The sequence below is a fragment of the Drosophila teissieri genome, chromosome 3R, assembly GCF_016746235.2.
Source record: "Drosophila teissieri strain GT53w chromosome 3R, Prin_Dtei_1.1, whole genome shotgun sequence".
In the NCBI taxonomy this organism is placed as follows: Eukaryota; Metazoa; Arthropoda; class Insecta; order Diptera; family Drosophilidae; genus Drosophila; species Drosophila teissieri.
Genome location: NC_053032.1, coordinates 18,975,081 through 19,001,028, shown reverse-complemented (window position 1 = coordinate 19,001,028; position 25,948 = coordinate 18,975,081). Strand labels below are relative to the sequence as shown.

The window sequence follows — 25,948 nt, the reverse complement described above, 5'->3', positions numbered from 1 at the left end:
TTTAACTTTATAATGATTTTTTATCAGCTGTCCGGTGCGCAGTCTGTTTAAGTCTAAATTAAAAAGAAATTTCTCATTTCAAAAGATCGCAGAAACAGGAAGCCGCTGCCGTGAGCAAAGTGGGCGTGCACCGGGCAGGAACGTGATCGCGAACAGGATTAGTGACAGACATCAAAGAGCCCATCAAGTCCATCAGGACCAAGGAGCACATCAATGGACCCAGCCCAGGAAGATACCCAGGAACTAAGGAACCGATCTATATCGATGCCCTTGGCCATCGGCCAAATTTTGATTGATGTGCGAACCGAAGGGCAGCACGTGTTTCGCCTCAGATCTACTCATACAGTAGTTGTATCTTAAAGTTACGACTATCCATCTACTCTATACTCGTATAGCTACTGATATAGAAGTGTTAAATGACTTAATGTGGAATGCGACTTACCATCATATGTTAGTTCTGAAGGATTGAGTGATGATAAGAACTTACCATCTGCAACGAGAAGAGAGTGGGAATGTGAATTAATTTCAATCAAAGCTGTCCGCATGCATTACAATAATTATCAATAAATTGCAATTTGCAACTAACCACTAAGCACAGCTAATTTGTGGATTTATGAAAAAGTGCTATTTTCTAAACTTTCTTTGTAAGTAATTTGCATGGCATTGGATAGTTTCGATTTTCTTCAAATGAAAACCAAATCAGTAAACATTCTGGGCAGGTGTGCCATTTTCATATGGGGGATATTAAAAACCCAGATATATTTTCCTGTTCATGTTTACCCAACCCCCGCACCCCCTCATCCATAGATGAAGCATTAAAACGCTTAATTACGTGCGTTTTATTGTTGCTGCTATTGAACCATATAGTTTTGTGCAGGTTTTTGTTTGGCTTTTGTTTGCCAACTGGCTGCAATTTTTGGTTTTCCCGCCGCGTTTATATAACATAATTTTTTTGGTTTGGTGCCTGATTAATTTTATTATTGTGCAGCATTTAATTTAATACGCATTGCGGCGCATAATGTACAATAATTATTTTAAATTCACTTTGACAAGCGCCCACACACGTATGCATGTGGACATATTGAAGTTCCCACCCACGCTAACCGCTTTCATTTCCCTGTTAATGTTAATTTAATATTTTTACATTGTGCTCGTGTTTTAATTTTGCCTGCGGTTTGCCATGTTTGTTCCTGCTGAAATTGCTGAACTTTTTCGCTTATTTTTACGCTTTTGTTATCACAAAACAAAAATGCAAATTAACGCAGAATACTCTTCTGCTGCTTCATCTCTTTTTGTATTGTTAATTATTTATGGCTGTCATGGTAAACTTTTTTCTTCTTTTTTTCGCTCTTAATTTTGCCGTGTTTTATCTTTTTTGCCGCATTTTATTTGCACGCATTATATTTCAATAAATTATTAATTTTTTTTTAATTTCTTCGAGTGATTTTTTGTGACATTTTATGGCAATTTTAAGCCCGTAAGCATTTTGCAGTCAGTTCGAATTTTATTCGTTTCCCAAAACGAATTAAGCCCTAAAAGCTGATATCCCAGCGAATTCTTTCCTATTTCCGTTTGCTGTAACGTAAGCCGGATTTTCATTCTCATTTTAATTGTATGACCCAGCTGGAGTTTGTTTTTATTTTTTTAGTGCGTTGTAAATAAATCAACGATAATTAACCTTCTGCAGCGCGTAGAAATAATTTTACTGTCAATGTTGTCACCACTGACAGTCGAACATCTTAAATCATTTGTGTTGTTGTGGCTCTGTTTCCCTCGTTGTTTTGTGGTTTTTGTTGTTGTTGTTGTTGTGGTTTTTTCCCGCCGATCAGAAAACGAAATTAAAAAGCGCAACAACGACGGACACTAAACACGGCTAAATGATCAACGCGCCCCGAAAATGCCAAATGCGCCAAATGAAATGCCAATTCGCACTCAATTGGAGGCAGCATTGGCGAACTGGCGACAAAACACCTTTTCGAAAGAGTCTTCTTGGGTCTCCTGTGTCGCCGTCTCTGTCTGCTGCTCTGTTTCCGTCTCTTTCGCTGTCCAATCAGAGAGAAAAAAACATACTATATAGCACTTGAAACTCTGCGAACCTAGCTATTATGTAACAGTAGATAACTCTCTGATAGTAATTTGAAATATGCAAGCTGGCAATATTGTTCTCTGCTTTCAAATAGATTGTTTATCTTTTAAAATTTTATTCCCAATATACTGTGGATTTTCTCTCTGTGCATCCCTTCTCCCTGATGCGTAGACGTCAAAATGCCGCGGTGGCAATTAAATGCCTTCGACGCTCATTGCCAACGCCTCAGTCTCGAATCGGACTTTGACTTGCAGTCGCAGCTCCAGGAGTCCAGGAGGAGTCTTCTCTGTGGATTGGAGTGCTGCCCCGTTTGGGCTGGTTTACTGCCCAGTCCGTCCTGGGCACCTCCACCCTTTTCCCTCTCCACCTGGAGGCTCTGGAAAGTCGGAGCACCGCTCGGCCACAAATAACGCCCAAATATGGCGCAATTTCATTCGCAACGCAACGAATCGATTGCCGATGCCACCGCTGCTGCTTTCAATTCGATGCGTTTCGATTTATTTATCACCTGTCGTTGAAAATTGAAATTGCATTCGCCTCGAGAGGGCAGGGTTTTTGCCTTAGTCTCATTTCATTTCGATTCGTTTCGTCTTCGTCTCTTTGTAGCTTCTCCTGCGCGCTGGCCAGGTAATCATTGTCAACAATTAATGAACAGGCCCATTGGTGGGCGTGGCAGTCGTTTAATGAACAAACCACCGCAGAGGCGGTGGTGCTTTCCTTTTTCCCCTTTTTCCGTTTTTTCTGCTTTTCATTTTTATTTTGCTCTCCGTCCAGATATTTATAAATTAGCCCAGGCCTTTTCCTATTAGAATGGCCAAAAAACTCATCAGCATACTGTAAGATGTTGTGTTGCTCGGGGCGATAATGAGCCATAATGGCGCTGGCCAAGGAGTTCGGGGAGTTGGCCAACAGAAAAGGGCAAGGGGCATGTGGCAGGGGCAGGAAGAGGGTCCCAAACTGGTTCGAGCCCGCTGCTCTTAAGAGCTCTTAATGCCGCCGCATGTATATTCTGTTTCCACCTCTGCCTTTTGCATATTTAAAAGCTTGATTCCGTTCAGACCGAACATTGATCGACTAATCAGCAAAAGGCCAAGATGCGTTGGCGCGGGGGTGGCGGGGTGGTGCACGGGGTGCACGGGTTGCACTGCTTATCAATGCACTTTGCCGTGCTACACGTAAACTTACTTTAAACGCGCCAAACTTTTCATTGGCGATAAGAAGGGTAACCTCCGCCGAGTCCCTGCCTCTAGACTGATAGCACTACATGCAGAGAAAACTGATTTACTGCCGTAGAAGACATGCAAACGTGACTTTGTCTTATTCGTTGCCTATTGTAGGTAACTTCATATTGCTGAGCTCTACTAGCCATTTACTCCAGCTTTCTTACAAGTTCAGGAACATTATTCAAGAATATTTTTAGTAAGTTGAAATAAGATTCTTTTCGCTGAGTGCAGCCATTGATTTGCATCATTGTTTATGTACTTTGCATGCGCCTGGAAAGTTGCACTTGATTGGCAGCGAATTGAGTTTGGCAGCAGCAGGCAGCAGGCAGCAGTTGGCCACTTGGGCACTCGGGAGCGGAGTCATTAGAGCGGCAATTGGCCAGGGCCAAAAGGCTGAGCGTGTTCGTGCCGGCGGCGTGCGCTTCAACGCTTTGGTCTTGGCCACATCGCTCCATGGCCGTGGATTTTCCTCTCGAAGACTGGAGGTCTTTGGCGGATAGACATGGAGCACGGTCTGGTCTTGTGGCATGCGGACTTTTGTAGCAGACAAAATTGTCGACAAATAGTTTACACAGGCATGAAATTTTGCTGCCCCAGCGAGCAACAAAAGAATGTTGTTGCTCGTGGCGCAGTTGTTGTTGCAGTCGCTGCAGTTGTTGCAGGAATGTTGCAGCAGCAACATGCAACACAAAGCCATTGGCAAATGAAAGGCGAGTGGAATGGGTGCGTATCTTGCGGATAGAGACAAGTGCAACATGATAGCCCACCTATAGCACCCACACCCCCGCCCACCACCGCCCACAACCACCCACCTGCCACAAACTGTTTAATTAAATTATGTGAGCAGCGAGCGGAGTGCGCGATATGCTGCCCCAGGATTATGCATTGTATGTGGTCATTAATTCATATCAAAAGGGTAATTGAAAACCGCATAAATTAAACAGCAGCGTACAAAAAACCAAAAAAAATATGCCTACATAAAACAGAGCAATCAGTTTTTTATTCAAATTTCTTTCGCTGTTATCCGCTGGGGAATGTGCAACGCGCCACTTTGACATTTGGCTGCATTATAGTTTAATCTTATTAAAATATTTATTTTATTAAAATATGCATGCAATTTGTTAATTTAACTGCTGCGTTTGCTGTTATCCACCGCCGCACCCCCCACGCCGCCCACTATTTTATTTATGCAGCACTTTTCTGTTTGATACCCTGGAATACCACCAGGTATTTGCGTTTTGCATGCCAAGAGAAAGTTCAATTTGAAGCAGATGTTCATTTAACTGATAGACTAATTTTCCAGGCTAATACTATTCGGTGCAATAGAGTGGATATATGCGATAAGGAAATAAATACGCATAAAGCCAATCGATCTAATGAGGGTATCCCCACTATCGACAGCTCTTTAGATGGCGCTCTGCATTTTTTTAGTCGGCCATCAGTGATTTCGTGCTTTTATTGTGGCAGCCACTGCGCTTAATTGCATTTTGTATATGAATTAATGAATTTTTTATCAGCAACAATGCACCTACACACACACAGAGAGACAGATGTGCTATATAAGCCGCTGCTCATGCATGTTTTATTTATTTGCCGACTTTTTTTCGTGTATTTTTTCTTGTCACGCCGCCTGATAATGCAATGAAAACAACAAATGCGCCAACCGCAGAGCTCCACATTTTTTCGCATTTGTTTTAATGCATTTTTTGCACCGCCTCGAATATTTAATTTCATTTGTGGTAGTCGCCAGTCCGTCCGACCAATAAAATCCAACCAGCCAACCAGGTATAGAGATATAGTGCCATTTCGCAGGCCTGTTAATCTTTTCACAACCAAAACTCTCCAAGGAGTCGGGCATTTACCATATCATTAACAACTAGGCTCGTATCGGGCCGTTAGGATCTTATTATAGATCTAGATTCTAGATTCCCTGGAATGAGTTGGGAAAAGGGTTCTGGCCCGAGGCCGCAAAGTTTCCTTATTGTGTTTCATTAAAATGCAATTAATATAGGCTTTCAGCACATTCTGACGACTTTGGGGACTCCAAATGATACCCGCACTAGCAGCAAATTAGGGTGCGCCTATAATTAATAACAGTTTCAGTGTAGATAAGCGGGGGCGGGGCATAGTGAAGCATTTCATTAACTTTACATTACATATTATACGAGCCGAAGAGCTAAAGTCCGCTGCAATTGTCCCAAAAACTCGGCCAACAGACACGTGTAAGCCCTATGCACACAAAAGTGCACGCAAGAGTACACTGAAAGGAAATGCATTCCATACACCACCCATAAGATTTTAGAACTTTGCTCCCAAATTATGATTCATGAATATTGTTAGCAGCTAAATTCATTTTAGAGCTAAGGCATTACTTCTCCTAGAGTTTCTTCTATTGACCACTGCCACCTAATTTCTTGCCGTGCACAAAGGGCTAGAGAGTGTTTTGTATGAGTCAATCCATTAACGTTTTGATAAAAGATCTTTATGACGACACTCCAAGCCACGCCGGCAATCATCATCATCAGCCGAAGAGCTGAGGCCGGCTCAAAGCCGAAATGGCTTTGGTACGTGTTGGCCTGGCCAACAGTGAACACGTTGGGTGAAAAGTAATTGCGTTTAAATGCGTTTACATTAGGGCCCGAAACAAAGATACAAATATATAGAGGAACATAATGCACTGGAAGTCGGAGCGACCTAATTGCTCGGAGGCCTGCCGTTGATGACCAAGGACAATTATGACAATACACTTGTAATGGCATTATTAATGCCGTTCGGCGCGATTGTTTTTACGCCATTTCCCAGGCGATAAGCCAGAAATAAATCTCTATTGGCGACTTTACGACCGCCAAAGGCCAACACTCACCCACAGAACGCAGGCCCCCAACCCGCTCGTAGTTTCTTTTTACGACTTTTTAATAGTTCTCACATAGATTTTATAGATCTCTGGCCCGAAGCTTTGATGGGGCACCCCAACCCCCCCACTGCCCCCACCATTTGTTGTTCTTACTTCTGGCCAGAGCGCATAAAATTGATTTCCTTTTCCCGGTTTCCCGACTCGGGCGTTTACTACTTTCTGGGCTGTCATAAAATTTATGTTTATGTCGTAAAATTTAGTTCGATTTTTTGCCCTTTGAGCAATCGATGTGCGTGTTTCCCCGCCCCTCCCACTGCACATATATTCTTTCCTGTTTTTTCCGTTTCTGGACCACACCAGGTGTGTGTTTGCAAAGGGTTTTCCTCACAGACTCAGAGACAACGCCAAAAGGAAAGAAAACAGAGAAGTAATACGCAACTTTTCCGGCCAAAGAAATTGCCGCCCGCCTGATATAAACAAACGACAGACATTTGTTTTTATTACACACCTTTTTGGGGGGTTTTTTTCCCCTCGCTTTCGCTTTTGCGAAGGGTGACACTTTGGTAGTAGATTCTAGTTATTCTAATGCACATTTCATAGGCAATTCCAAATTAGGCAATGTTTGCCAATGTACTTGCACCCCACCCACCCTCTGAATCAAGGTGTGGCCTTGGGTGGGTGGATACTTTCCCTTTTTTCCATGGAACAGAGAGGGGGGGACTGGCTCCTTATAAAAAAGTAATTTTCCCATTCGAGGCTTTTTGTATATTAGAAGAAATGGCTTTATTTATTTCTTATTTCTGGGCGTACAAGTGCGAAATGAGGAAAACTTTTTGCCGCCAGCTTTCACTTCAGTTCGCTCTACTCTACCGCCACTCTACTCGCTTTTCTTTCATTTCACTTGAGTATTTTCTTTTTCTGGTTGGGCGCCCGTTAAATTGGCAAGTTTGTTGTGCTAAGTTTTTGGGGTCTCTGGCTGCCACTCGCTGCCACTCGAAGCCCATAAATTAGACGCACAAATTAGAAATTATGTGCGCATTTAAATGTGAAGAGGAGCTCCGGTTCGCTCCCCATTTCTCCATATGTGTTTTTTTTTTTTGGGGCCAACTTCACCGGGCTAATGAAATGGCCGTGGGTTGCCCTGGCCTTTTAGTCAAACTCAATGAATATTTGAAGAGTCTGCAGCCGAATGGTTTCGCAAAAAAAAAGAAAACCACCGAATAACCGAAATAAGAATGAAAGGCACCAGAGTATAAGTACGGAATGGAACTTTTGTGCCACGGCGCCATTTGGCGCTACAAAAGATATTTTTCCATTGAAAGCGTTATATGGCCGGGCGAAAAAGTTGTTTAAATTTAGCCCAAGACACATGTGTGTACACTCGTACATCTCCTTCGTTCAGTGGGTGTGTTTTTTGGGTGGGGGGCGGTTACAAGCCCCAGAAATTCCGCATTTTGCATTTCGCATTTCTTTGTGCTGATTCTTACTTTATTTCGCGGACCGGAGACAATTGCCACTGAGATGACTCAAAATTGCAGACGGTTCAATGATCATCTCTGGTTCCTTGCCCTCGTGATCAAGACTTTTATCAGTCCATTTGCATCGCCAAGAAGTCCATTTCATCGACCCCCTTGAGTTTCCCTCTCGCTTTCCACGCTCGCTAATGTCGTTTATCATTAGGGTAGGCTAACCTACAATTTCCACGCCGTCGGGCCAGAAAATGTATATATAAATACACCTATATTTACCACAATTTTCTACACAATTTTCCCTAACCATTTTCTGGCACAATTTTCCTCCTGTTGACGCTAGATAATTTCCTTCTTTTTTTCGAGGGCAGCGGAGGAACGCATTACAAAATGTCAAAATTTCCTCACAAAACGCCCTCGACACGCTCCAACCAGGTGGGCGGTGCCTTCTTCTTGCCAGGGCAGGGCAGGGGGTGGGTGGTTCGTTAGCCAAGTTAAGTTAGTAGGTGGCATAACAAAACAAAACGAAACCAAACGAAACGAGAGGCAGAGTTGGTCAGGTGAGCACAGAACCGCCGACCGACCACGCCCATCATTCAGCCACAAGGCGCACAATTTGTCATTGAATGTTTGCCTAGGCAAACTGGGCGGGGGGCGATTGGGGGAGGGGCTGCTGCCACGCCCACTGCGGTCAGTGGGCGCAGGGCGAGGAGTACACAGCGAAATAAGGTATGTCTCAGTGCTATCAGATACAATATGAAGTTTACTATAACCTAAAGGATATCCAAACATCATTAAAATGGGGGAAATGAAGTTTTCCACTTCATCAAAACTGAAGTACCACTTTGCATAGCAATTTCTCTCTGTGTAATATCTTCGGTGTTTCGGTGGCTTTGTTTCCGAAGCGAGCAAACCGAAAACAAGGCCTCCTCTTTAAGGGGGTCGTGGATAATGCCGGTAGTGGGCGTGGCCGGTCGAGAGGTTGTCGGCTAGCCTGCCCAAAACATGAGCTGCTTAATTTGCCTGGCTGGGCATTTAAAAAGCATTTAGCATACAGTGGAGTCCTTGCGAATAGGTCCACTGCACAATGCATATTTTATAAAACTAAACTTGTAGTTATTTCAAGTTGCTGTTCCTTTAATAATTTCTTAGTAACCATTTCGTATCACATTGTTTTCGAAGTATAAATGATCTGATTTCGCTGCCATCGCCGGCGTATCTCATTGATGGTTTCAGCGAAAACGAGAGGTCGCCAGGGCTCACAGCACACACACTCGCACACACACTTGAGCTCCAAGAGAGAAAGAGCCGTATAATTATAATTGCTGATAAATGCCTCGTACTAATAAACACTTGGCACCACCAAGGGGCATTAAGAGCATGGGGCGGTGGGGCAGATCGGGATTGGCAGCGGGAACGGGAACGGGATCGGGATCGGGACGTGTGACGCTAATGACACTTGGCTTCGTCGGGCAAAAATGAAATGATTTGTGTGAGAGATTGCATGCCGCGCAGTGATTTGTGATTTGTGTGTTGAGAAATGCAGTTTTAAACTGCAAAACTGCAAAACTGGCAGCTTGATAAGCTCCGCCACTGTCATCAGCAGCATACGGCACTTGATAGCTCTATTAATGGCACGCCACCATCGCATCGTGCCATCTCTTTCGCCCGCCGTATGCCCCTCTCTTTCGCGGATGCAGTTCAAAGAGACAGCGAGACGGCGAGACACCGAAATGAATGCGAAAATAATGAATAATAAAAGTCGGGAGTACATGGCTTTTAATGTTTCCTTGAGAATGAATAGCATTGAGGTTAATGCGGGGGGACAGAAATTAAAAACCAAAAAAAAAAACACAAAAAAAATACTTATCTCTCCGTCTGTCTGTCTCTTTCTCAAGCGGTATGGCCATCTCGCTCGCCGACTTATCACTTGATGGCTTGAGTGTGCGTCCGGCTGTTACTAATTTATGCAACCGCCAGTGTGGCAGATCCATAACTATATTACGGCGATAAGTGTAAAGCTAGACAAATTTCAAGTCAAAAGCGACCACCCATGAAACGCGATGCCCAGCGAAAGAGATGGCTATACGAGCTTGCGACAGAGACGGCACGTCACGGAAGTTTGCATTTTGTTCGGAAATCGGGAAATTCGGGAATTCGGGAGTTTGAGCAACCCTCAAAGTCTTTTTTGGTGTTGCTTGTTTGTCAACTCCGGGCGACCTTCCGCCCCATCATCCTTCAGAGCATTTCAGGAACTCCCAGTGCTGGTGTTGATGATTCCGTTGATGTGAGGGTTACCCCGGGAAGATTCCGGCCCGACTGCCGGGAAATTCGATGCGCATTCTATTCATTGGCGTGTCGGCCCAGAAATATGATAATGCGCCGCACCACACAGTACCGCGCATCGGAGGAAAAAAGCAACAGTCAGTTCGTAAATTTTCATTGTAAAATAAGAACAAGTCCCGTCACTCGTTGAGTTTGCTGTTTTAGGTTTTAGGTTTTTGTGTTTTACTTTTTAGGGGATGAAGATGTATTGCCCTTTGTGCCGTTTGACGTAATGTTACATAAGCTCTGCTCGTTGGTCCTGCTCCTGGTCCCCCGACTATTGCCCCTCAGCCAAGTCCTCATTATGAAACATCGCATTGCTGTTTCAATTTTTACGAGTGCGAATGCGAATCAACCCGAGCGGAATCCCAAACGTGCAGCAGCTGGTCTGGCACGTTTTGCCGGATTCTAGGGGTTAGGGATTCCCATTCCCATTCCTATTCCGAACCAGGAATATAAATATGCCCAGTCCGTTCTATGCCCGAAAGATAACCCCGCACAGATATGGGCAATTTCTGCCAGCACTGCACAAAAGGTTTTTTCTTCGTTTTCGTTAATGCGTAAAATTTTAATTTCATTTTTTGTCGATCGCTGTCTGGGCTCTGGGCTGGGAAATTCGTGTCAGCGTTTTGACAAAAGAGTTAAAAAGTTGTGGGAACGCTAAAAAGATGGATCAGCAGATAATATGGGGTGTGAATTATGATTGGATGTCATCTGAATGCGAAAGGGAGTTACACATTTGTGAGTTCTGATTCAAATTATTAAATACGGATCTTACAACTTTATAAGATAGTGATGCCAGTGATTTGTAATAAATAAATATACAAAAGAGCCTCGAAGCGAGTTTACTTCCTTTCCCAAAACAAAGTAGACAACACAATTAAAAGTGGGTGGAGTGAGGAAAATGCTTTCACATCACAAAAGACAGAGAAAAGTCCCAGGGCGAAATGCCTGAGAAAAACTGTCAACTCTGAGGGAAAGACCCAAATGGAAATGGAAATGGAAATTGTCTAATTGTGCGTGGTAAGATAACAAAGCAGAGTTAGAGCTTCCTGTTATTGTTGTGCCTCTGGTTGCTGTTGCAAAACTCATTCCATCAATGTAAATAAGCTAGAACAACAGGGCATCGGCCAAAGATAATCGCCTTAGTTGGGCTACAAACACAAAACCAAACAACAACAAAGCAGCAAAAAATGAGAAAAAAGTAAATAAGTGCACTTCACACAAGGTCGGGTAGGATTTAAATGCCGCAGTGACAAAAACAAGCTGCCTTACATCCCCTCTCATCTCCCCTCTGTGATTTGCGAGCAGGACCTTGTGCGAAGGATATGTTTTAAAATTGTAACAATTGGCAATTGTGTGGGTCTTGCGGCTTGACGAAACTTCCCGAGCGGAAAGGATAACACGCACTTCTCTAACCCAACCCCCATGAAAGTTAATTTACGTCACGCAGCATTTTCAATCAATGTCAGTGGCGGCAGGGAGGGGGGTTCCTTTTTATCGCTGAAAACTGAAGAACCAAGGGGTTGCTGAAGGACCACCCGTTGGCCGTGTTTATTTTCATTTCCAATTTTATTTCCCTGACCCCACGGCTGATCTCGTTTTGATTTGCATTTAAGCACGACACTTGACGACTCGTCAATTTCGCCGTGTAAATAAACAGATTGGGCTTTAAATTTGAGTATCGCTTGGCTCTTTAACGCCACATTAGCTCGTCACTTGGAAAAATATTTTTAATTGAACTCGAAGCGAAGTTGATGAGGGTGTTGTGTGTGTGTGTAATTACAGGGTCTGCGGCTGTCAGTTGAAGTATGTTGGGTTTTATGGGGAAATCTATCTAGCAGCTTGGAGAATTCGAATACACCTATAATTAAATTCGAGAAGTATCTTTAAGTTCCTCGGGGGCATGACCCCTTTTCCCTTTCCCCATTCCCATGACCACCGCTCCTCGCACAATTCATGGAAATTTTCAGGATGCGCATCCTTGTGCACTGAGCTCTCTTCTCTGCTGATTTCTTTTTTTCTTTTTTTGCCCTTCCTTACTTTTCTTTGTGCTCTCGGCTGGGGCATGAAATTCCTGTCAAAATTGATAAAAATCACATTTTCCATTTGAATAACATTTTACGAATTCGTGCATAAAATTACGACAGAAAAATATTCCCCTTCCCCCCTGCCGCAGTGCCTCTTCCTCTGCAGTGGAATTTCTGCAGCTCGGAGAATAAATACTTATTCTTGGCAACCGCATTCCACCGCCCTGCGTTGCCTTGTCTACTTAAAATGTGGAAAATATCTATTTGCTACGCCCGAAATACGCGACGCAAATTTCCCACAGACGCCGAATGGCAGTAGGATAGTAGAAAAGCGGGGAGGGGCGGGGCTTGCCATTTTCTTATCGCTCGGAAAACCAGGGGAAACAAGGAGGGGAGGGAGAGTGGAAGCTGCGGTGCCGAAATTAACATGGAAATTTTGCGCGCTGCTAGAAATTATTCAACTGTAGATAATTTCTATTGAGTGCTCGGGAGTGCACAACTCGAACTATGCCGAAATTTAATTTGTCTACAAAGTCAAGCGACGTGTAGATAAATCAATCAAAATGGCGCGCACACACGACCATACCAAAAGTATATATATATTTTCGATGTACGTCCGTATATATATATACTGACATATCGGTGGAGCTCACACACAAATGTTAAAGTTGCTGTTCGGCGCGCTTTAAAGTTTTTTTCGAGTTTGACGTCAACGTCAATGGATTGGCTGCGGAACGCCTCCAACTCTGTGGAGCACTCTTCAAACCCCTCCCTCGATTACACGTGAAAAAATAGTTGCAACCTAAGCTAATTGGGTGCCACAAAAATATTCTGCCTTTTTTACTTTAAATTGCTTTGTTCTTGAGGCTTATCATTTATCCATATGGTAATTTGGCCTGCAGGTTTTGTTTTCAGTGTCCCGATTCTTTTAGCAGTGAAACTGCATTATCACCTTGGGGCCCCCACTCAATATTCGTTTCTTCCATATTTTTTTCTCATTTTCTTGAGAGCAAACGACGAGTGGCCTAGAGTGTCTTTTTCGAGAGCTGTTTTGGCCAGGGCTTTTGTTTTTTTCGCTGCCGCCACACAAACAAAGGGGAAAACAACGCACTTGCGCTCTCCGAGGAAATAAAAACACAGAAACAAAATATTATTTTTGCCTATCACCATAAATAATTCACCTGACTTCCCCCCTCTGACAACCCCTCACCTCACCTTCACACGAGATCTTCAAAAAGAAGCGCCAAGTGCAAAGTCAGTCGCACTCGAAAAAATATTGAAAAAGCAACAACAACAAGGAGGTGGAGGGAGGGGAGGGAGTGTGGGGAAAATACTAAAAAAATACACATAAAACTCTTTGCAGGCTGAAGTGGAGCTTGGAGCTTGGAGTGGTGGGTCCACTGGGCTCCAGGCTCGGATCTCCAAGACAGGCAGTCTAGGGCCTCAAAAGCCGCAGATCCGAGGGCTGTCCCTAGGAAAGTTGTTGTTTCTTCTCCAGCCTTTTGGTTGTTGGCTGTTGGTTGTTCGTCGTTGGTTGTTGGTGCGCGTAGTTGTTGTTACTCTTTTGTCAAGTTGTTGTACGCTTACGCGGCGAACTTGTTCGAAAAGCTTTGGCGGCACTTGAAACAGGGGCAAACAACATAATCAAAAGTGGGAGACAGCCGCCTCAAGAGGTGTGAAGTGTGTAACACATTCAATGGCGATTATAGGGATTAAGCAGATCGAAACTGGCTAGAATCAGCTCGAGTTTTGCGTGGTATGATTACAAGTAATTTCTGTTACAATAGATTTCCTGCATATTTCAATCAAAATAAGCTTAGTTTCTGGTAAGTATGCTAACTACATGGTTTCATCCCAAGTTTCATATCAATCAGATGGGTTTTTATCGCAGGCGACTAACTGATATGAGCCTGTCTCAGTATTTGCTGCTACTCTAATGATGTTTCAGATCTTAGCTTATAGGTTTTAGACTTGGGGCTGAACTTACCAGGGTCTGATGTATCTAGGGCAGGTGGCTGCTGTGACAGTGGACCGGGAGTACTACCAGCGCCCGGCGATCGGGCGTCGTCGTTCATTGCGCCGCCGTAGGACAGCGATGAGCTCGGCGGCCGCTGCAAGTGGAGAGTAAATCATGGCATATGAGTAAGTAAATTCAGTACGAAATATAAATAGGAATAGAAGGGAATGGGAATGGGGAGTGTGGTGGGGAGTGTGGGGCATGCGTTGGCTGATTGTTAGAATTGATTACAAATTGGTTATAAATGTCGCTTTAAATTGACACGCCTGGCCATTAAATGCGCCAGACGCTACAGCCATGGCCAATGCCAAAGGCAGACATAGCCAGCCCCGTCTTGTCCGGATTCTTCCGTCTCCTGGCCTGGCTATAACCCCCCTCGCCCTCCCCCTCCCCACGGTCTGTCTGCACGACTGTCAAGTTGTCAAAAGTGCCATGGCCTGGCCATATTGTGGACAAACAAATGTTCAAGATTGTCGTGGCCTAGGCCTAGAGCAAAATACAAAACCAAACCAAAACCAAACTGAGCCACAGCGAAGCGACAAGCGGGCAGACAACGTCGTGTGCAGAAATAAATATAGCTAGATATACATGTATATTGTACGAGGGTATATATAAGTTATCAAATTAATATGCAGCGACTGGCTCTGGCGATCTGGCCGTCTTCTAACTAGGAGTAGAATCAACTCGTCTCCATCTCCATCATCATCAACATCGCCATCGCCACCGCCATCGTCATCGTCATTGGCAATGGACAACAGGCCAGCGACAACGATGGCATATTAAACGCAGCTAAAACAAAATAAACCGGGAAGGAAAAAGAAACAACAGCGGGGAAAAACTTATGCAGAAACCAAAAATGTCAACGTACCAGGTATTCAGCGATCGAAATCGATCGGAGAGCAATTTAAATTCTGCTAATAACGAAAATACACAAAGCGGTTCGCATTAATTTCATGCACGTGCAAGCTACAATTTTTAGCCATAAAATTATTATTTTCCCAAGCTCGTAAAAATTCTTGACTTTCGAATACAATGAAATATACGTATATGTGATTCGTCGCATTTGCGATTCATTTCGAATTCGGGGCACATATTGCTTGTGTTTTCGCTAAATATTTGTTAAATCGCATATTAATAGCGCCCTGCTATAGACAATTTGTGGCTTGTTTGCTTTGTATAATTGTTATGGCCGAATATATTTGATTTAATAGATAGCTCGCAGAGCAATGAACTTTTAGGGGATTAGCTTAACTGAAGGCATCGGGAAAATAATATATAGCTTGGGTTAGATTAGGCGACTTGGCCAAGTTCCAGGGGAAGGCTGGTTCCTGCTTTTCTGCCTACTTTCCATTTCAAACACACTCGCGGCCGCAAATCTATTAATAATTAGACAACACCGTCTGCATTTTAAACACTCCTAGCCCAGCCAATCCGATCCAATCCGATCCAAACCCATCCCTCCTCTTTATGAGCCATAAGGTGTCTCTTGATAGTCGCATAAACAATTTCCACCATAAACGGACGCGATAACCGCCTGCAATTGTAGCAATTGTCGTTGCTTTAATGGCTTATAAACAAAGACAAAGCACAACACAACACAACAACTTTGGACTGACCGTCGGCCGAAATGGAACTATTTAATTAGCCAGCCGAAATCAAATGAAATGGCCATAAAAACAGAGCTGCGGCCCAAAGAGAGCAACACAACTTTCCCAAGCGGAGTCGGTGAAATTTGATAGGCTTGATGGTCTGGGCCAAGTCTTCTGGACTTGCTCGCATCTTTCACACTTGCCGCACACTTTGCCAGGGTTCTGTTTCATTTTTCAATATTACTTCTTTATTTCTTTTTTTTTTTGTTTTTGGCGGTTTGGGCCCTGTGAAGGTGGCTCCAATTACTGGGAGCTGAGAGGCTCGGAACACCGCCGAGTGTTGGCCCAAATGCCTGGCGTGCTCCTTGAAGAGGATCCGGCCAATCGATGCGTGCTTTAATTACATTTTCAATTAGCCGATGGCCCGCTCCACAAATTAAGCTATCGAATTCCTTTCGCATGTCCTGCGACAATTATTAACAAATATCGGTTTTTATTCAAATGATGAGCGCCCATGCTGGGGACTGCTTTTAATATTAATGAAAGCGAAACGCGGGGGTTCACCCATCTAACCCCAATTCCATTTCCACGTCACGTAATGCTCCCTCATCGTGAAAAGTTTTTTTTCGGGGCGGAGCGGCCCTTTGGGTGCATTAAAATGATCAAGAAACAATTTTCGTTTACCTGCCGGAGCTAAATTATTTATTTAATGCCCTCTCCGACCGCTCGTCTTGCTAAATTTTTGATGATATCTGGAGTGGAGTAGCGACAATTGGGCGAGCGCAAGTGTAGATGGGCAACCGAGACAACAACCGCAAATTTCTAGGGCCAAGTGAGTCATAAAAAAAGTTACGACCACCGGGGCCATCAAAGTTTACACTGAGAGCAGGGCGTTGGAAAGAAGTTTACATTGCATTACCAAGAATTTGTTTGCTTTTGCTTTATAGTCCATCAAGGTCACACCGTTAGCAGCGAAGGAGCCCAGTGTGACCATGCAGTCTTTCAAAAACATGGTTGCTTTTGGGGGAAATAATTCAAAGTACGATTTCCCACAACTCATCTCCTTTTACGATTTCCCACAACCCATCTCCCTTTACTCACAGTGCAGCACACAAATTGCTGAAGCATAGAATAACTTTGCTCAATTGTTTTGGGCCGCGCTCACTTCATTACGCTGGCGAGAAGTTTGACTTGCGGTCAGTCTGAGAACTTTCCAAATGACTTGGCTAAGTCGGCTCAGCTGCGGGAGATAATTGCTGGTGGAATGGGTGGAATAGGTGGTAGTCGTCGAACGAATATCGACGCGTGTCGTGCTGCGTTCCACCCAAAAGTCAAAACATGCAATTTCCATGGAGCCCTGTAATTTGGTAAAATCTCTGTCACAGCTCCTGGCCGCTTAATCACTACAATCAACAGTTTCGGAACGCAGCCCTCTCGAACTCGAACTCAAGTCCCATCGAAAACTAAAGCAAAACAATCAAATTACGGCTCGTAACTCCGTTTTCGGTGCGTGGGAAGTTTTCCCTTATTCGATGTGGGCGTGGCACACGCAGAGATTTCCCGCCCTTCTTCATACTCTTCGTACTAGGCCGTAATTGCCCGACGGCGTGTATCCTGCAATTGACATTCGGGAGAGGGTTCTCGGGGGTAAGTCTAAGCCTAACCCGCGGCTGCAATCCCAATCCCAGTCTGAGTTTGGGTCTGGGATTAGACCTTTGCCTCGGGCGCATTTTACAATTTAAAATCCAAACTGCAGCTTAGCTGGGAAAGGGAGAGGTATTAGTTAAAAAAACAGCATTTATCACTTTCCAAAAACGCACTCTAACTCCCTAAACCAAATCTGTATCTTATAGATGCAATTTCTATCAAGATATTTAATCTTGCATTCGATTGCTCCTACCTATATCTATTTATTGAAATAAATTAACCATTTGGTAATCATTTTCCTCTGTGCAGATAGTCCTGTAATTTTGTTTGATTTCGTTTGGCAAACACCCTGCCAAGTGGACGTGAAGCATATTTTTTCTATTTGTTGGCAAACACGCAGGAACAAATTTTCTCCCCCAGCGGATGAGCATATCCTTAGAGCAAATAATTAAATCCTTTTTACACGGCCGCTGCGAATGAAAGTTTTTCCGTGCGGTTTCTGGTTTCGCAGGATCTGCGGGGCTGATGGGAAATGCTCGATGTGGAAAAGTGAGTGGCAGCGAGTGGAAGTTGAGACCAAACCCCAAGCTGAAGCCCAATCCCAGTCCCAATCCTCGGAACAATCCCTCCTGGCTGTTTGTTTTGATGGATTTGCCGTTGTTGTGCTGGGGCAACAAAAGCTTTTGTTTGTCTGTTTGTGTCATGTTTGTTGTTTTGGCTTTGGCTTAGGTTTTGGTTTTAGCCACAAGGCCCTCCACAGTCCGGAATGCTCTCGGTCTGAAGACTCTTTGGCGTTGGGTTTCTGTTAGCAGGCTGCTTAATTAACGGTATATAACCACCCCCCAACTCCAAGTGTGCCTAAGTGTGTGTGCGAGTGTGTGCCACTTGAGCAGCAGCTGCTCCACCCTTTTCCACTTTTCCCCCCTTTTCACCCCTTTTCCCCAGAGTTCGGCCCACACACAGCCCACTACTCCCCTTTTTCGCTGTTGCCACCTTTTGTGTATTTAATTGCGCGCATGGCATTTAATTGTTTTTCAAATTTGCTCAAGCTGTAAACCGTGTGCTCATGTGTGTGAGCCATTTTGTTTGGGGGGTTGAATTTTTAATTAAAGCCGGTGGAGGTGCAAAACTCCTTGGCACAGCCCGAACAATTCAATATGGCTGACTGGAATCGCTCGCCCCCTTGGCAGCACAGCCATCACTTTTGGCAGGCAAATTGCTTTACTAAGAATTTTCCACAAATGAATGAATGGGTGTGTGTCTCTAAGTGTGTGTCAGTGTGTGTGTGCGGGGTATAATTTCAATCAAATGGCAAGTTAATTACACACAATTATTGTGTACACTCAGCCAGACAAAAGGCTTTAAGTTTGTTCGAGTTTGCTTGAAGTTTATTGAAATTAAAGGCGCTAAGCTCTGGTGCAAAATGTTCACCTCACCATCACACTTATTTAGTTCTTTATTCACAGAATAATTCCATATTAATCAGCGCCTAAGTCATCGGTCGCAAAGTCATTTGAGGTCGACTGCTATCATATCTTCAGAATTCGACTCAGCAATGACAAATTAATTTTCCAGCTAAATTCCAGCTCGAGTGGCAACATTTTAATTTCATGTCGAAACACTTGACATAATTAAACTAAACCAGAGAACAGCGAGTCGACTGTTTTAGATACAAACACGGCAAATTACTCATACGCCGCGTTGCAGCTCCCTTGTGACCATTATCTAACCAGAAATCTTGACTTCCCATGCTGTCCGCTATCAGCAGCCAACGAAACCCGAACTCAAACCCAAAATAACAATAAAACATGAGCGAGAATGGAGAGTGGAGAATGAATGCCTAAAGTACAGGTCTGTGATTAAATATTTATAGGCTGATAACAGCCAAATTGAAGCACTGGCTGCCGTGGCAGAGAATACAAAAAAAAAAGAAATTTGGAAATCTTGTGCAAACAATGAAATTAGTATTTTGATAATAAAAATTCAGAAGCTACCTGAAAAACTACTCAGCTCCCCGAAGAAGCCAGGAATACAAGTAAGGTAAAATAATAAATAGATAAGGCAGCGGTGGCGCGCAATTGTGACTCTATCAAACTTATCATTTGTTTGCCTTTGCTATTATGTTACACAAACAGTGGAAACGTAGCGACTGCAGCCCCAAAAAAAAGTACAAAAAAATGAAAATAGGTATCTGAAGCAGGAAAAACCCGGCGGAAATGCAGCAAATCGAGCAAATGGAGCAGATGGAGCTGCACGCGATTTTGCATTTCGCAGAGATCGGATTTATCTGCTCCACAAATCTCGGAGCTATCAATTTGAACTTTTCGCTCACACAGCCCCAGATTAACCAGTCGGAGAAATAACAACAAAAACAGGCCTCCAGAACTTTGGACTCTAGTTTTCCTTATTTTTTCCTCTTTTAATTTGCACTTGAGTGCATTTCTCGCTGCGGCTGCCATGCAAATAAGATAATTATTCAAATGGCATGTTTCACACAATTCCAACACAAATTCCAGGGGATGCAAACGGGAGGGGGGTGGTAGGGAGGGGAGGTAGGGAAATCACGAAAGGCAATGGAATCATTTTCTTGCCGGCAAAAGATATCAAGATAGCGACATGCAAATGCTGCAATGATCGCGAGAAATAGATTTGCATAAGAGGCTTGCAGACTGGCTTGCATGTGAGAACATTAATCGTGTAATTAATTTGATGCATGTGTATGCAAAGTAATTTCATGTAAACTGTCACGCCCCCTCCCCGCCCCTGGTCCACTCTCTTTTCCCCCATTTTTAACCGACTCCCCATCTTTTTCTTGTTTTTTTTTATAGTTTGTTGTGTGGCGTGCTAAAAAGTCCCTGGGGGGACAAACGGAAAGACAACAACGACATCGCGTCCAAAAACCAAAACCAAAAACCCAAAAGCCAAGACCCCAGACCCCAGACGGTGTCAAATAGATTCCGCTGGCCGATAGAGACGACAACCTGGCCGAGAGATTAGCCAAGACATCGGGCCAGACCGGGCCAGCAGGATCCCGATTCCGATTCCAATTCCGATTCCCATTCGCCAGTACGAGTACGATTCCGATCCCAAATCGGACACTTCGTGGACGTTTCCCTGTCAGCGGACTAACGCAAATCCCAGCTACACGACGCTCGCAAACATTTTCATTTCGCAAGCGGGCAGATTTCATAGATTGCACTTTGCAAGTGCCCCAAGGTGTTGGCCAACTTATCGCCTCGCCGGCTTGTTCCTTTCGGCCCGGCCCGGCCCGGCCGATAAGCTGACAGCTGAAATTAGCCCGACTAGAGGAAACATGCCCAGAGACGAGGCATTACAAGGATTTGTCGCTGTCTGGCGAGTCATGCCTCAAAAAAAAATGCCATTGCCAGTGGTTGTGGCTGTGGCTGTGATGGTGATGGTGGAATGGGCGGGGCTGCATGGTATGCCATGCCCTCTGGAAGCCGAAAAGTGGCGAGTCACCTCAGCAGGCAGCATAATACGAAATTCATACAGTATTATTGATATGAACACACTGATAAATGGCCCAGAGTGACTCAAATGTAGATCAAAGATTCGCGCGAGCTACGCATTCCAAATAAACGCCCCCGTCCCTCCGAAATAGGAGAGTTTTACACTGAGAAAATGTTTATAATATTACTTAACTTGGGGAATAACTGTAGCTAGGCAAAATGATAGCCCATATTCCATGTATTCATAGTTAAAGGTAGTTAAACTGTTAGGCACAAAATATGATAGTTTTATTAACAATCAATATTCATATTGGTTGTAACTGCTTCACAGATCAAGTTCATACTAATACACTTTAAAAAGTGGCAGTTTTTTGCTCAGTGCCATGAAATCCTCATCTGAATGCGATCTGAACACTCTTGTTTTGAGTTTTAGCCCAGTCATCTTTGCCGCGAACTTCAGCACGGCGCTTTTGAGTTCTGTGTATTATTTCATTCTTTTTTCCCCCTTTTTCGAGACAGCATTTTGAATAGCGAGAGGGGCGGTCGAGTCTTTAAAAGCCTGGCCTGCGTTGGCCTGGCCAAAAGTGTCGCATCATGGCCAGTGCGAGCAGCAGACTGGCAGACGACGTCGCCATGGCCATGACGAGGCACAAGTTCCGCTCCTCGACTCCCAGAGTAACATACCCATTCCCATTTCCATTCCGATTCCGATTCCCATTCCGATTCCCACTCCCATATTTCGGGCGAAATGCCGCTGCCTGTGCCTCTCCAGGAATAAGTAAGAGTACTTAAGGTTGAATCATGCCGGCCACTGCCAAATCAATTAGACCTGGTCGTGAGCCTCACTTTTTTGGCCATTACTCGCCGCTTTGTCAGCCCGCAGAGGGCCATAAAAATTAGAAAATTTGATTATTGCAACACGAAACGCTGCCCGAGATTCACTTTAGTTCAAGCCGGAGTATTCAGAGTAGTCAGCGTAGTAGGAGTGTATTTCGGAAGTGGAAGTGGTAGGCTGGGCGTCCCACTGGGCCGGGCCATTTGCATATTATCATTGGGAGGGCAAAAGATGCTCTAGCGAAAATTTCATTACCCAAACCCTCGACAGCCGAAAAAAGCACAGTCTAACGGTGGCGATGAGTTTAAATGAGTTTATTACATCTTTTGGCGCCTTTCACAGCATTTACGGCATTTACATCATTTAGCCGGCCGGGCATGTTTGGTAAAAAGTTTTCCCGACCGAGCAAAAGGGGTGTGCGATAATGAAATTTCCATAGATTTGCATAAAGCGAGAGCCCCCAAGCGACTCGAGTCAGTCAGCAGAGTCAGCAAAGTCAGCCAAGTCAGCCAAGTGAGCCAAGTGAGGCAGTGAGGCAGTCAGGAGAGGAGATGCCCTAAATTAGATAATGTCTAAATTGGATTTAAAACACGCATTTTGCGGGTTTCCAACCAACACCCATTGAAGACCCATCGAGACAACATCAAAATATCATTAGAAGGCTGTGCTTTTTTTTTCATTTGGTTTGGCTTTTTGTTTTTCTGCTGTCTGGGCATTTGAAGGGTTGCTCTCGCTGATTTGTATGCAAATGTTTTGGCTGGCTGGCATGAAATTTGATTTTCCATTTGGTGGAAAACAGGTGCCAGACACTCGCTCTCTCTCACTCTGCCACTCTGCCACTAAGCCGATTATAAAGCGTAATTAAATTACGCTGGAAATTCATATGCTGAAGTAACGTACAGAAATGTATGCATTTTTTAAAAGCATTTTTAGTTAGTTCTATTTGCTATATACCCAAAGCTGGAAAAATTGCTGCAAATTATTAAAGGTGCTCGGCACTAAGTACTCTATTAGTTGGCTGACATTTCTTGAGTTCCCTGGCTGCCAGTTGGTTCTTTATCGCTGAACTTTGGCCAGGTTAATAAATCGTGCTGCTGCCCACATTGTCATTACGTCATTTGCATGCACATATACGCAAAGTCATTGGGGCAGCCATTATACAAAAAAGAAGAAAAAAGGAGAAATAAACACACTAATATACACTTGGACAAGTTCATAAACTTTCGTTTCATTCTGCCCCAAAGGCAGAATTCTGGGCGTATTATTGTTGTTTTTGCCTTTTTAGCTTTGTTTTTAGTGTGGAGATTGCGTGGCATTTCTCGCATATTTCTGCTGCACATTTCGTGCAAAACTTAATTATATTAACTGAGTTATTTGCGGCATTTGGCGCGCTCTGCGACTCCAGCTCCTGGCCCTCTAGAGTACGGTGTGTATGGAGCGTATGCAGCTTATACAGGTGTGTGCATATGGGTGTGTATATGTACATACGTGCTGCAGGTGTTGTTGAACGACAAAAATTATGACAACTTAACTTGACTAACTGGTGTGGTGTGGCTGTGCAACCAAGAGGCAGCTAGTTGTTCGCACCTAAATGGCCAGAATGACGGGCCAAGAAGGACGGACTGGCCAACTGACGGGCAATCAACAACATAATTAAAGACAACAAATGCCCATGTCCCCGGATCTTTTCTTCTCCTTTCAGTTGTTGTTTCTTTTCTCTTTGCCTGCGATCCTCGCCTCGAGACGCTGCTGGTATCTTTTGGTATGCAACGAGTTGCAATTAAAAATCAATAAAATGCGTGATTTTTGCAATTTCTGCGCTTGCCATTGCAATTTGTAATTGCCATAATTAAAATGTTGACCAGACCGAAGAGCCCCCTTTCTCTTTCTCTGTATCTTTCTCCTGCTGCTTCTCCTGCTCTTTCTCTTAATCAAATTTTCACCTACCGAAACGTGATGGTAACTGGCAGGAGTCAGATGGCAATGAGATGCAATTAAATGCGTTTTCAAACAATTTCACTTCGTACTCGCTCGCCGTTCGACTGGCTTTTGGCCAGAATGAGGGTTGTGTGTGTGTGTGTACGGAAACCACCCCGAAAACCCTGACAAAATCAGGCAATCAATCACAGGACCGCCGCATAACTCACCCTCGTCTACGGACTTTTCGGTTAGGGGGCGCAACAAATCGGATTAACTCCGCCAGACTGTACCCAGATCCACGCAGGCGCATTTTCCAAGGATGTTCAGGATGAGTTTCGAGTTCTGATTTCGAATCCTTAGTCCTATATCTATTGCTGTCCCGCTCCCACAGACGACTACGCTTCGCAGGGGGTAGCTTATACCTATACCCATACATATATATCTCGAACAATTAACTTCTTTGGTTGAGGTTTTTTCGCTGTTCTGCGGGGCGTGTCCGGCCATCCCTAAAAAACTAGATTTCTAAAGAATCGACCAAACAAGAAAATAAAAAAACGAGCAATCAACTGAAAGATCGAAAAGATTTCGCTTCCAGCTGCGTTCGTTGATCGTTAGCCAACACTGGGCACATCGGGGCAGAAATGCGAGTGACAGGGGTATCACGTGGTCGTGTCAGTTGCCTGTCAAAATAATCATTATCGATGGTCCACCGCCGATAAGGAAGAGATCACGATGCGAGGATCACCGTGGACTGAGCACTGGCAATTGCCGCAGGGGGAATGAGGTGGCCAAGGCTGTGACTTGACAGCGATTTGACTTTGGACGGGTTCTAACTGACTAACTGACCCTGACTTTTGCGGGGAGAGGTGCAAGATTTAGATTATCAATCTTCCAGTTTAATTGCTTCAGAGGAGATAGTAACTCTGCACTAGAACACTCGCATCTTTGAGTAGAAAACCCAGTGAGGTGAAATGTATACCTTAAGTCAGAGGTTTAAACGATCAATAACTTTGAAGTCTAGTGTAAGTGGGTTCCGTCTATCGCCCATATCCCTCTCGCTCGCACTCGTTCGGCCCACAGTCAATTGAAATTCTACGCATTCCAACAAACAACAAACAAATGCAGGCACACAGATACACAGATACAAACGCACACAGATGCACAGACAGTTGCATATATAGAATTCTCAATTGCTTTCGCATCATTACGTCTGCGAACAATTTATTTTTATAAAAGCGAAGCGACCGCCGCCAGTCCGAAGTTGGCGTCATCATCACGATGATCACCATGCATTTTCCCTGCGCTGCATTTTCCTTGTGCTGCATTTTCCCGCCCCTCGCTTCGCCCCTTCACAGCTCCCTCAGCGAAGCGTTCACGTTCACGAAAGTGCAGAGGCGAGCAGCGGCTGGGGAAGGAAAAGCGGGAAAATTGAAGGAAAATACTGAGGCATGAAAGCGGCGTAAAGAAATCAAATAAATTTTATTGTATAAAAGCAGCAACAAACCCAAGCAAAACAATCATTGAGCCAGCTAGGCTGTAAATAGTTTACAGTTCTCTCTGCGGTTCCTCACACTTTTCCTTTGCCTTTTCCTTTTCCTCTGCCCGCGCTGCAATCGATCGCAAAATTTCCCCCACTTTTCCGCGCTCTTTCGGTTTTCATTCCCCATTTTTTTCTTCTTTTTTCCGATGCTTTTTTTTGTATTGTAAACAATTCTGTTGGCGGCTGGCGGCCACATCATCATCATCATCATCAGCCAGGCGGCCTAGCTAAATGGGTGTTGAGTGCAAAGTGTTTGTATTGCCACAGATTGCCCCCGAGGTCCCCGCCACAGCCCCTCTGCATGCCCCGATATATATCGCCCCATCGATCCCCATTCTGTGGCGAATGCAATATGGTCGATCGCGATCCCGAATCTGCATCTGCATCTGTATCTGCATATGTATCTGTATCTGTAGCTGTATCTGTTTCTGAATCCGTATCGGAATCTCTGCCGCGACCGTGTTAAGTGCTCGATAATTTTCGAGTGCATACTTCTTCAACTTGGGCGATTTGTCTCCTCAATTAAACGCTATTTTCTTTCGATTTTTAGTTAAATTTATACTTCATTTGCAACTTATTTCGGCTGTGATTTGTATATAAGTCACTTAATGACAAAGATTGCTTACTGAAGTCAGACTGTAAAGTGCATCTTATGGATTGATTTTAGTGCAATGTAGTAATAGTTAATGTACATATATGTATTATATCTTTAAAACTATTTTTGGAGTATTACCGATTTCTTTGCAAATTGTTTGTCTAACGATCTCTTTCTACCTTGGTCACTAAGAACTGGGTTGGCTTGATAACTAATTTATTTTTTGCACTTTTTACTTCTGTTTAATTAGCGCTTAAATTATTTTTGTTGCGGTTTTGCTAGAGAGAAACAGCAAAAACTGTTTGAATGTTGTGAGTTGAGTGTGTTGCAAACTTTGGATCGCCTGGC

General features: G+C 44.1%; 1 protein-coding gene across 2 annotated transcripts in view; it reads right to left on the bottom strand.

Moving 5' to 3' along the window:
- The window catches only part of LOC122619358 (homeobox protein homothorax), a 133,476-nt gene that overhangs the window by 39,251 nt on the left and 68,277 nt on the right, over positions 1 to 25,948 (bottom strand). The window contains exons 8-9 of one of the 2 annotated variants that reach the window (XM_043796253.1): positions 13,975 to 14,098; positions 443 to 490 (exon numbers count right to left, since the gene is read on the bottom strand). In XM_043796253.1, the coding sequence (XP_043652188.1) occupies positions 443 to 490; positions 13,975 to 14,098 (172 nt within the window). The remainder of the gene's footprint in view (positions 1 to 442; positions 491 to 13,974; positions 14,099 to 25,948) is intronic. The other variant, XM_043796254.1, reaches the window with a different exon arrangement.